Source organism: Limulus polyphemus, unplaced genomic scaffold (genome assembly GCF_000517525.1).
Source record: "Limulus polyphemus unplaced genomic scaffold, Limulus_polyphemus-2.1.2 Scaffold751, whole genome shotgun sequence".
NCBI lineage: Eukaryota > Metazoa > Arthropoda > Merostomata > Xiphosura > Limulidae > Limulus > Limulus polyphemus.
The window spans coordinates 92,589-106,552 of NW_013666361.1; the positions used below are offsets into that span (position 1 = coordinate 92,589).

Sequence of the window (13,964 nt, forward strand, 5' to 3'; positions counted from 1 at the left end):
ATATATATATATATATATATATATATATATTCTTATTATGTAAATCGACTTATAGTTAAACATTTACTCCACTATCTCTAGTCTCATTGTCTGTGGAAATTTTAAAACTCATGTGGATTTGAGCTTTATGTATATAATATGTATTGAGGCACGTTAAATATTTCAAAACGTTTTCTTACGAAAATCATTTTCTTGAAATTTGTATAAAGATAGTAAGAAAGATCTCGTGTCTATAGTTTATAAGCTATATCACTGGAAAAAATGGCGTAATTTTTTCATTGTATCCATTCTATCCATCCATTTATCTATCTTGCTGTATATACAAGTGAAATCCAAATAGCTGTAAGCCTAAAAGATTTTAATATCCAAATATATTTTTCGATTTCGTTTTTCACTTGATTTAACTTAATACATTCGAAGAACGACACACGAAATGATTTCTTCTCCCAGATACACAGTAAAACTGGCTTAGGAAGTGGCTATATCGATTATGCCAATTCGACCATTACATGTGGTATGTGCGAAGTAGATCATAAAAACAAATTCCCCATCAGTCCGAATGGAACTAAGCTACTTACAACGATGGGAAAATAACGTATTATACATGTGTGTGTGTGTGTGTATGTATACACTGGAAGAGACTTGAATATAAAAATTGATATCTATAACCATAAACACGGTTTAAACTATACAAACGGTGTCCTAAATTTGGACAAGCTTATGATATAATGTTTACTTTAACGGGGAGGGGGTATATTAAATATATCTATATAGCACTCATACTGGAAACTTCCCGAAAAGAGTAAACGACTTTATATAAACATGTACTAAACGACTGATAACTTATACTCATATATTACGAATGTGTACAATTGTACTACTTCGTGGGGGTAGGAGATAGGGATTACGGGGGTTTCACGTAAGTTACCAGTGGGTGTTAGAAAGGAGGGGTAGTTTTAGTGTATATATATATATATATGTACACACATGCACATCAAGATAAACTGGTTCACATTAATTAAACGAGTGGGTGGACATGCTTATAACACTTCCCTTTACATTACCCAATGCTTCATCATAAACGCGAAAGTAAATATGGACGTTATTTAAGATGGTTGAATTTCGTTTTGCTGACTACCCACTTTCTTTCGACAGCGTGTGTTTTTGTAATGCAAAGATACACAATGAGCTATCTGCGCTCTGTCCACCGTGGAAGGAGGATCGAACCCTGGAATTTAGCTTTGGAAGTTCGTAAACTTACCGTTGATCCACCGAAGGATGAAAGCGTATGTGAATATTACAATAAAAAGCTAATTTATATACGTCCTTGTTTTATGTGTTAAAGATTTTGAAACTGTTTTCCTATGCAGTATTAAGGAACACGTCTCATAAATTTTAACTACTCGCGTTATAATTAGGACTGAGTATTTTATTGGTAAAAAAAAAATAACTCACCACTCATATATGAAGTAGGATCCAATATTAATTAATAATACTAATCTTCAAATAACTATCACTAAGGATTAAAAAATACTTACATTTTTACTTTATACACTGCCAAGGTTCTGATAATTTTAGTCTTCCTGCTAGGCTATTCTCAAGTTTCTAAAACCTTAATCTGTTACTTAAAAGTAAGCCTGAGATCTTATAACGCTAAAAATCGGGTTTCAATTCCCGTGATGGGAACAGTACAGAAATTCCATGGTGTATGTAACTTTATGCTTAGCATAAAATAAATAAATAAAATAATTTAAAAACTGAATACAAATTATAAACGTAATTATAAGCAATAAGTGCCCATGAAAGGTTGTGATAAATTGTCAATAATTTTCAAATCATGGACTCTTCGGTTGATTTCCTGTTTCAAAGAGCCACCAGTTTTCCTAAACAGAGCAGTTCCACTCAACGTACACACTTTGGTATAACAGAGAGAATGATGTCTTCCCAGTGATAAAAAAACAGGGAAGAAACAAGCTTTTCCCATGTTAATCTGCTAGAATCCGGGTTTTGATACCCGTTGTGGGCAGAGCACAGACAGCCCATTGAGTGGCTTTGTGCTTAATTACAAACAAACAAAGCCATGTTAATCTAGAGATTTCACAGCAGAGTTGACATCACACATGGTTTAGAGACCAAAAGGAATAAATACTTCTTGCCTTTAAATTAGCCAAGTGTGTAATAACACTTTGCTGACCATTATAACATTTGAATTTGATCGTGATCACAATAGAGTTATACTCTAACTCAAATTCCTCATCACTCAGACCAAATTTTCTCTCTCTTTTGGCAATGAGATCATGGATTGAATAGGATGGTGCATTAGAAACTGGAATTATATTTTTCTGTTGTCCTTGGATGCCATTTTCTCTCAGCCGTATCTTCTTCAATCACTTCACCCAATTGAGCCACAGGCTTAAAGAACTGAATAAAATTGATATCAGCACAGACTCTCCTTGGACAATAAACAGAAACTGTCTGTCTCTTCCACAGCAACTTTGAGGTTTCCAAGATATGCAACAGACAAAGCAAACACACACGACTTATCAAGTGTGGATAGAATGAAATGCTGGAACTTGGTTACTTACTTGGAGTAGGAAGTGATGACATTACATGAAGAAATTGGCAAAACACTTCTATCTTCTTCACTTATACTATTAGTTTTATCATTATCACATTCAATGGAGATAATCTGTTTTGGAATGATTTATCTCCTACTGGAGTGGTAAAAGCTAAAAGAGTGAAAGCATGACTAGTTTTGTGTTAGACCTGATACTTTCTTTTAATTCTCTCCTTCACAGATAGAGGATATCTAAGACAAATAATTTAATAAATGTTTATCATTTAATTGAAAAGTAGTTGTACTCAATGGAACAACACTTGTATTTCAATTGAACTGTTTCACTTAATGAAATAGCATTTGCATTTAGCTTTAATTGTTTTATCATTTTCATGTTAAGTAATAAAACTTCAAGACAAAAGCTTTAATTTTTTAATGATCAAACATGCTTTTGTTTTGTTCAGTACAAAACACTTACTTCATGCAACAGGCATGGCCTAGTGATTAACATGTCAGGCTGCAGATCGAAGGATCCAGAATTTAAGATGTGATAATTTGAATCATACTCTGCACCTTCAGGTGTTAGCATATTATAAAAATCACAGTAAATTCCAGTGTTTTGTTCAAAGTGCTAGACAGTCCTTGTCATGGCAGGTACTACTGACTAGTTACATATTTTTGGTCAGTAGTCCAAAATTAGGGACATCTACTACTGAACTCTAGAGGTCGCTGAACTGGCTCACATGTGCATAAAGTACCATTCAGATTGAAATTCAAGTCCTAATTTACTGTTTAGAATCTGATATGGATACCAAATGTTTTTAAAACTCTTAACTTCATTTTCCAATAAAACACATTCTACTTCTCTCTCTGCATACCAACAGAATAATTTTAATAAGTTCACAGTACCATAGACAGCAAGCTAGTCAAAATAATTTTCTAGAATATCTGTGAAACAGTATCAATTTATAACATAGTTAAACTTCAGAACTTTATCAACCTATGTGGTAAAAAACGAACTTTCAAAAGAAGTAAGCATTGTCTACTCTAGTAAGCTACAATGTCAAAATGTGTATTTTCTTAGATTCCAAAAAATATACCTCTGTCACAAAACATTCAAAGTAAAAACAGTTAGAATGACAAAATAGGCTAAGTTCAAATTAATAAACTTTAAAAGGCATTCCAAATATTTATACAAAACTAATTTTCATAACCGTTTTGCCCCCTGCCAATAAGATAACATATTGAAAGTTGGAAGTCCATCTATAATTGCATGTCTTTCTACCTAATCTACAAGCTCAGCTGTGTTGTCAATTTCAAGTTCCAACCAAGTTAATTAATTAAATTCAAACACCATGACACATATCCCTTAATGGCATTGATAAAACTCTGGATTGTTATTAGAAACACTCTCTCTGCTATTGTGAGAGATGATGAACTGAATGTACAGCAAAGACTAACCAAAAATAACAAGGTTACAAGTGAAGTCAGAATATATTAAGAGACGTCATGACATAATCCCCAATGGTCCTTCCCAAGAATGAAGAAATAACAGGTTATCTTACTTAAGTAGTATGTACGTACACAGGAAATTATAAATCTATTTATTTATAAGTAAGAAAGTGAAGTCAAAGCTTGGTGTTTTTGGCTTGCTAAAACATTGTAGTCACCTTTTAGATTGAAATTTTAATAATTTTCGTGCAAATAAAAAGGGGAAAACGTTATGACCAGCTTTATATAGAAGATACAAGTAAATGGTAATGGTGGAACAAAGAGCACTGGATAATAAATGAAACCAGGAATCACGTTAACAAAACAAATGAAAATATAGCTAGATGATCTTCATTCAGGGCTACGATTCATCATCACATGGAAATCCAATACGAAAAGAAATATCAATGTACGCTTCGTTATCACGCAAACAATGATAAATTAACCACAAGAGAGCGAAAAGCAAACCTTTAAGTAACATTAAAAAGCAAATATCCACTTACAAAGACAACGAAACGAGAATTATTGGAGATTTGTTCCACTTCCAGCTGCCACATAACAGGAGTGGGAGTGTTCAGAATCACCACAAGAGGACCAACATGAATACTGTTTTTTATGCGAGGCTTAACTTTGAGAGACACACGTGGAAGGAAGTCAGAGGATGACGTAGTGTTAAAACCAGCACTTTCTAAACGAATCACATGAATTTCCTGAAATAATCAACAAAGTAGTTTATTATTTATATAAGTATTATACAACCAATTCTTTATTCAATACTTTTGTTACTATTCTGTAATACTTCTTGTCAGATTTTTTTTTTCATTTGAACTTTATGTCTCTCATACCTTAAGGCTATAAAACACGCTTTGTTAAATGTAGGACTCATTCATAACAAGTAACTGACACTTAAGTCAATAACGAAAAATTGAACTCTAATTTACGAAGTTGTATCACTTTTTACTTTCTTTACAACCAGAAACAAGTTGTCCGTACGAAACGTTTACGTTTTTACTTCAGTATCTGAAAACTGAGATATCTTAATATGTATATATTCCTTTAATATTCGGCAACATGATTAATAGTTCTTGTTCATGGGCACATTGTTTATAGCCGTTCATTTTCTGTTAGAAGAATCAACACGTGTATTCTTTTTGTTGAATATTCTTATTTACAAAGTACCTTTGAATTCCTAGTGATATCCTGGCTGGTGCACCCCGTCACGTGAGACGTTTTCTCTAACAGCGGAGTTACGTACTGCGACTGGAAGTGCCACGTTACCGTACATGACCGTGAGCTGTCAGCTTCTGGAAGAGAAATTGATTACAGTTTTATCGCAGTCTTTTTACAGAAACAGCTCATAACGTACGATACCTTTCTTACCAAAGCAGGAAGAGAGTGAAAACATATCTTAATCTAAGAGTGTAAGCACACTGTGGTTCGATAAAAAGAGTACCTTGTTTACACTGTAATTTGTTTCGGTGAGTTCGTTACAACGACAAGAGTTCAAGTAATAGACCTTTCGTAAACATACAGATACTCCATGTTGGCGTTCGAATTTTTTATAGTTTTAAGAAAACAGAACTAGGAACTTTTTTATCGTTTGAAAATCGAAAATATGTCTGCACGAAAATATATATGTTTGTACGAAACACGATATCAAGCGACTCAAGCGCAAGTGTTTGAAATACGGTAAATATTTGTTTGTTTGCTTTTTAATTAAGCACAAAGCTACACAAGGGCTATCTGTGCTCTGCCCACCACGGGTATCGAAACCCGGTTTCTAGCGTTGTAAGTCCGCAGACATACCGCTGTGCCACTGTGGGCTACAGTAAAAGTAATCTAGACGCTTAACATTACTCGAGTTCAATAATAATTTAGTGAAACAAATATGACATGTGGAACAAACTTAAAAACGAGCAAGAAAAAATAAAACTTTATAAGCTTACTGTTAGTGCCTGAAAATTATCTATTATGTAGTTTGTTTGTTTGTAATTAAGCACAAAGCTACATAATGGGCTGTCTGTGCTCTGCCCACCACGGATTCTAGCGTTGTAAGTCATCAGACATACCGCTGTGCCACTGGGGGCTTTATTATATAGTAAGCTACTTTTAAAAGCTTATCTACACGCTACATCAATAATAGACATTAAATACAATTTATAAAATTATACTTAATACATTCATCAAACTGCAAACTTACATTCAGTGCATCTACAAGTATACATCATCTACACGTCTACTCCATTATTAAAAGTCCATGTCACGGGGTTTGAACGTTTTTTGCACGTGTTTGTTTCAGGATTTTGGGGCAAAGCAACAAAGAGCGTTATATGCGCATAACAATCTATAAATTTAAGTTCATAGACTAGAGGAAAGGCAGCTAATGAGCAGAATGCATCACCAAGTCTTGTTTCACCAAGAGTGGAATTTGACCGCTGTGTATAACCCCCCCCCCCCAGACCCCAATATGCGGAGTGAGTTTTTGCGGCAACGGGTTAGCGAATCATGAATCCTTGAATTCACAATCTGATCAGCTAACCAGTAGCCTTGAAAGTGTTACTTGAAAAAAAGACAGGTTGGTCGTTGTTAAGCGCAAAGCTACACAATGGACTATCTGTGCTCTGCCCACCACAGGTATCGAAACCCGGTTTCCAACGTTGTAAGTCTGCAGACATACCGCTGTGCCACTGGAGGAGGGAGACAGTAGACACAATTCGTATTCAGATTTGGATATTGTTTGATTAGTTGTTTTGGTGATCGCCTCAAGATGAGTAAGAATTTACGTACTATCTATGAAGTCAGTCACGGTCATATCTTTATATATCTATTTTTACTGATTTCTGAACTTACCCCACAATTTTTTGACCAAATGACTTTAGCTTTTGCATGTGGTCGCTTGAATCCACGGGATAAAAACTACAATAAAATTTTGAAAGAGTCATGTGGGAAACCCAAAAATAAGGAATCGTGGTTTGACTGAACTAGGGTTAAACTCTTACATAAAATAGTTTGGTAGACTGTATAAAGTTATCCAACACAGAGATAAAATATCACTATCTTCGAGACAAACGTAGTTTGCAAATAGTAATATGACAAATGGCGGTCCTATAAAATTAGTTGGTCAACGGCTGCCACCCTTTAAAACAAAGCGAGAGGACAAAGTCCACTTCGAGTCTAACGGACAGGACCGACTTGCTTGAAATTTTAAAATTTTCAAACTAGATCCCGATACGCAGTAAAAGGGTTTTGTGGACTTCCCCAACATGCTTCAATGACTTACTTTCAAATTGGCTGTTTCTGCTTCATCGGGATTTAGGTCCTTGTTTAGACCTGGGATTGGCAAGAACATATGAATGATTGTTCAAAATAAGGCGCGCAAAAAGTCTTGCTTAGTTGTTGTTGCATCACGTGAATTTTAATGAGTAATTTATTAGCTGTGTGACAAAGCTAACTGCTGCTATAGTGGAACAGATGTTTTTGACGGACTGTTCCAATATGAGAAACTGAACAAAAAATAATGGCAATACCTCTTGGTTCACCCAGGGTTGAAAACCAGATACACTATCAGACAGCAGGTCTGTGTATTAGACAACAAAGACAAGATCAAAGAATATCACTCATAACTAGCATAATTAGCATTATGTGCACAATATTGCTGCTCGGAGTCATCAATCCACTAGCCATCGCCACAACAAGTTTGTTTGTTTGTTTTGAATTTCTCGCAAAGCTACACGAGGGCAATCTGCGCTAGTCGTCCCTAATTTAGTGTAAGACTAGAGGGAAGGCAGCTAGTCATCACCACACACCGCCAACTCTTGGGCTACTCTTTTACCAACGAAAAGTGGGATTGACCGTCACTTTATAACGCCCCGCGGCTGAAAGGGCGAGCATGTTTGGTGGGACGGAGATAGCGAGTCGAACTCCCTAACCACCTGGCCATGCCGAGCCACGCCACAACAAGAGGAGTGACTGTTAATCTCAAAACAGTATAAGGAACAACTTGTAGAGTTCTGGTTAAGGTCAACTAAATCTACTTGACCGCACAGCAGTTCATTCAAATGTTTATAAAAGTCAGTAAATAAATGGCAATAAGACCACTGATTCCTGTATTACGGACCGACGTGCAATGTCTGTCGCGGATGCAATCGAACCATACTTTTGTGTGATGATACAGGTTAATTCCCAGCATATATTCCAAGGATTGTGATGGCTTACCTTCAAAAAGAAAGAACAGAAGTATTTGATTAGCCAGCAAAGAAGCCCTGATCTAAGATACGCTGGGATATCTTTAGACATCGTGTATGAAAACGTCTTACCCCACCACATGTGTTCTACTGAATAAGGAAAGGGTCAATATGCTTCATATTCTAATTCGCCGATTCATTAGATATATTTTTATGCTATACTCATTTTTATCAATTCTGCAAATGTGACTCTTTCATACAAATCCATTTAATGAAGTCATAACTCTGACCACTTTGAATTTGAAGGTACTGTGTGTTCCATTGGCTGTAATTAATGGTATACTGTTCATAGTATTCAGAGAATAAATGATGCTCCTAAAATATACTTTTAATTTCAGTTGTGTTGTTCATCTCTTATGCGACAAGTTAAACTATAAACTCTTATCCCTTTCATTTTTTACTTTCTTATTTTTGACTGATGTAACTTACTTCTAAGATGATTATCACAATAAAAAACAGGCAGTCCTGCTATGTCCAATAGAAGGAGTGAAATTCCAATCACAGCACTAGAACTGAAATATAGCATGACAACTGCCTAGAAATAAAAGTTCTGGCTGGTTAAGGACACTCCATAAGAAAAACTGCGGCAAGACCCCATGTTTCAGAAGGAACCGTATTGAACACTCTGAAAAAAACACTTAATAATAAAAGTGGTCGAAGTATAAAACCAAAATAGATGTTTAGTATCTCAGGGTACCTTCTTTACCAGATAGGAGACAGTCGAGTACAGATCTTGTTGTAAATACATGTGTGAATTTTATCTGGAATGCACTAAGCTGCACATTAACAGGAAATGGACGTGTAGCTACTCAAAAGTCGCTGTTGAGAAAAGGTAACTAAACCATAAACCATATTGTTGACATAAGCATAGGACCACAAATAGTAGAATAAGCAAAGCTGGAGATGTGCCCTTTACAGATGAATCCAAGTTCGAGATGTTGAGCAACAAACCAATGGTAGTTTCTTTGACAGAGCAGAAAAGAAAGGTGGAACAGTCATTGCACATCTACAGTGAAGTATGGTGGTGGATCAGTACAAGTTTGAAGCCGCATTTCAACTAATGGTGTCGATATTCTACACAAAATTGATGGCACCCTAACCAATAATAAGTACAGGCGAACTCTGATTCATGATGCTATTTCTTCAAAAACACTGCTCATCTGGAATGAATTCATTTTTTAGTAAGACAATGATTCCAAGCAAACAGCAACTGTGGTGCAACAACATCTTGACAGTAAATAGGCCGATGGAACACTAACAACTATGGCTTGGTCTCCACAAATTCCCGATATGAACATTAGGATTCATCTTTTAGTAAGACAATGATTCCAAGCAAACAGCAACTGTGGTGCAACAACATCTTGACAGTATATAGACCGATAGAACACTAACAACTATGGCTTGGTCTCCACAAATTCCCGATATGAACATTCTTAACCACTATGGATTATGTAAAAATTGAGGAAGTCAAAGAACTTGGATGAACTGTGTAGAGTAATACATAACGTTTGGAACAATATTCCATAATCATGCAATGATAACCTGTATTACAGCATGAAAACAAAGTATAATTATCTGTATAAAGCAAAAGGCTCATATACAAAATACTAGTGTATTGTACAACTTAATCGCTTTTGTTTTGTATTTGCATTGATAATGTTTTGTATCATTAATCAATTCACCAGCTAGTGTCATGACTCGTTTTTTGTGATTCCTCTATGTGTATCGTTTGTGTGTTTCCATAAATATTTCCATTACTGTATACCCTCTAATATTACTTCAAAACTCTCATTACTAAGTCTACGATGGGAAAAACCACAACTTTACTGTCTTCATTTGTAAACGTAAAACGTATTAAGATGACCTTAAGTAATACTGATTTCACAAGTAATATGTATGTGTGTAAATCTTTATTCCCTCCTTTCAGTTTTCTTTTCATCAGACATACGCTATTCATCAATTCACCATGACAACAATACTTTTTTTGTCAATTCCAGCTAAGGCCCGATCCAGGTTTGAACCGGCCACAGAGGGACTTTTCAATGATCGGTTGCTTAGCTACCAACACATGCCTTAGTTCATTTCCAAATGCGTAAGTAATGCCAGTAGACGGTATAAAACTGGTTTCTTTCTTACCTCTTTAATCTTTATTCGACTTACAAATGTGTTTACCGGCTATGAACCAACAAATATGTTAAAAGTTTTTTCATTTTGTTCTGTACACGAATTTATTGAATGAAATACAACAAGATCTATTCGAACACTAACTTCATATATTTAATATCAATAGTAACTGCACTGCACAAAACAAGGAAAGTCGGAATTTGTAGTATTATAGCCACGAAAAGAAAAAGCACTGTTATAAAATATTGCCCCCCCCCCAAAAAAAATCATGTTCATGCAACTATGGTTTCTAATGGTCAACTATGATCTGATATGCAAAAGATTAGTCATTCAGCCTATACTATACATAGTAATATTAAATAACCTTTTCGTAGTTATCACAAAGTGTTACATATTGCTCATGAACAACACATAGACATCAAAGAAGACACTTGGATGTTTCGTTCATATGGAGAACCATCTAAGAAATAGAAGACAGCCCATCACAGATGGCTTTTGCGAATTGACTACAAGTATGTTAAAGCTTCATTAGCAAAATGTGGAACTGCTTCCAAATCAATGGCACATTCGCTCGGACATCTGGAAAAGGTAGCCTGTCAACTATAAGACGTGTAAATAACCAGTGTCTGTCATATGTGACTCGTTGCAATCGTGATTGGGGTATCTTTTCTAAGAATGAATCAGATATTTAAAGCCAGAACTTCCCGGAGTGTTAGTTCACAAGATCAGTTTGTATAACAGACGTCCAGTGAGATGCATTTTGACCACGTTTAGGCACAAAACAGATCATCTGCAATGGATAATCAACTTGTTGAGTAATATTATTTTTGCAGATAAGCCGCACTTCACTTGCAGTATACTCATTTGAAGAGAACCAGGAATCAATATCAATACAGTTTTCAAAGAGGAACATATCACATACCATAATAGTGTGAGGAGGAATAAGCATTTATGGACGTACCTTCCTATACATCTTGTGAAATGGAATGATTAGTACCAAAAGTTATAGGATCACATCTTACCATCTTTTGTACACCAATACTCTACTAAAATTCACCTTAACTTCAGCCTAATGGATGATAACAAGGACGCCCGCCCTCACAGGGTTGAACTGGTCGACACATTCCTGGAATAACAGAGGCTAAACGAATGGAATGGTCTGCACGCTCACGGGACACAAGTCTCACCCAGCATATACGGAATTCTATTAGGAGATGCGACGCATTCGAATCCACACAATAAGTATGTCCTGAAAACAGTTCTTTCAGAGGAGTGGTCCAGAATATCACAGGGCCTTATTAGCACCCCGATTTTAATCACCAGCATCAGAGCCAGGCTGCCCTTGATGCTTTTAGTCACCATGAATCATATTGAAATGAAGTGTAATGAACTGTAAAGATGTAAATACAACTCTACTAAATGTTCATTTACGAAAGTTGGCTGGATGACCAATCATTTACATTTCAGTTAACATGACCGAGATTACCAGATGCTTGATTTGCATCAAACTGAATCGTGGAGATGACTGACACTAATATATATATTACTGGTTTTGACCTTGACAAAGTTAAAATATTATAAATTCCAATTGTTCTTTAATTGTTTTTTTACAATGTAGCTATGAAAGCTAAAGCAAATGAAACTTGGATTGACATTTAGTTTAAAAAAAAAATGCAAGATACTCCTAAATACTATGCACAGCAAAGGTGCTTACTTACCGAGATTTTACTGTAACTCTTAGAAAATATATGTTTTTGATTTTGCGCAGAATATTTTTTTTTGTGAAAGTTACTTGTGATTAGGGAATAGCTCAATTCAAACAAATGAAACTTGATTGATTCAAGGTCAAATCCCTCCCATGCCAAGATAGAACAGAGAATCCGGTGCTGAACTCAGCTTAATTGACACAAGCGGATGAAAATGATGACACATTCCCCCTGATAGGAAAACCCCCAGCTAACAGCTGCTATCTATCATACAGCTGGGTAGACTGAAACAATTGGGGTAAAATGTCTTGCTCACTAACACAACAGCATGATGCGAGCCAGCCTCGAACTTCCATCCATCGGACTGCGAGTCCAAACCACGAAGCCACTGAGCCCCAACTTAATTGCTTAGGACAGGCAGATACGTTTACGAATCACCCATCGATTTAAGATTTATATGTTGATAACTTTGAGCAGTAGGCTATCTATAATGCCGCTGTTACAAAGGGCATTTTTATGTATTATCTAAATCACAAACAAGCTACTGAAAAATTAGAGAGGGTAGTTTTAAAAAAATTATTTGTGAAAGTAAAGAAGAATATGTTATGATATGTTAACTACATACATCTGCCATATTCAGAGTCGATGAGGCTTTCGCCAAATATCAGGGTTCATCAGGCCGGCTGAGATACAACAGAATGATAAAATCCTATAACCCGAACGCTTTCGAAAGATGGACCTTTCTTCTTCAGAATCAGTTTGCCCCTGAAGAAGAAAGGTCTACCTTTCTAAAGTGCTCGGGTTATAGGGTTTTTTATCATTTTGTATCAAGACTTCTAGAACCTACGCGTTTTTCTGGCATCATGAATGAGATAAAACAAACATAGTAATGGTCCAGGCGCTATTTATATCACCAACTTTCATGCACAATTCGACCGACCTCGTAGCAAGAGACTGTAATAATTACAGGATGCAATAACCAAGAAATGGTTCGACTCTACTTAGTAATCCTTGTACATAAGTCCTAGGCTCTTAGTTACACTACATTGATGCCTACCCTGACATGACCATGATATTATGAACGGCATACCAAGTCAGGAATATATAACTTCCAACTGCAGTAATATTAAAGTCAAGTATGCATTTTACAATTTGACATTAAACTTTAATATTGAAAGCCATGTGAGGATGATCTAAGAATAGCTGTATCATCCCTATATTCTTGTTTGCATTCTTTTGGGCACTGCCATCCCTACTTCAGTTTGCATTTACAAAATGTTTCATTACTTTTTTTGTGACGTTTTTCTCTTGACTGAAAGTAAGTATATTCTGTGATTGTGTGTGTAATAAAATTTATTATTATGTGTATTGATTTTTTTACTCCTTTACTTCATATATAATAGAGGGGTTGGCTCCCTAAAGACACCGACTGTATGGTGTACAAAGCATTGAGTATTCTAAATGTTACAGTCATCTAATGTTCATCTATTATTGGCTGGTAATTCCAGTTTCACCCTGTACATGAGCTTTTTTTAATTAAGGGAACACCAAATTTCTGTAAGAAAGCTAACTTCGTGGGGTAATGATAGCATCGTTTACACTAGAATTATGATTTTTTTTAATTACTACTAGTTATTACGACAAAGCGATGACATCGTGCTCTGCCCAGAAACACATAGAGCGGATTTAGGTTTAAACTGACGTTAGTGATAAGTAGTTGCAGAGTTATCTCGACTGAAACAAGGAGAAAAAAGATAAAAAATTTGGTGGGTTGGTCACTTTCTGGTTTGGTATCTTAATGATGGTTTCTTGCCTTGTTTTGGGGCTTGTTGGGTATAGAAA

At 35.6% G+C, this 13,964-nt stretch overlaps 1 protein-coding gene across 1 annotated transcript in view; it reads right to left on the reverse strand.

The window, feature by feature from the left end:
• The window catches only part of LOC111085973 (transforming growth factor beta receptor type 3-like), a 132,560-nt gene that overhangs the window by 80,077 nt on the left and 38,519 nt on the right, over positions 1-13,964 (reverse strand). The window contains exons 3-4 of the mRNA XM_022387016.1: positions 5,228-5,352; positions 4,552-4,758 (exon numbers count right to left, since the gene is read on the reverse strand). Coding sequence (XP_022242724.1) covers positions 4,552-4,758; positions 5,228-5,352 — 332 coding nt within the window. The remainder of the gene's footprint in view (positions 1-4,551; positions 4,759-5,227; positions 5,353-13,964) is intronic.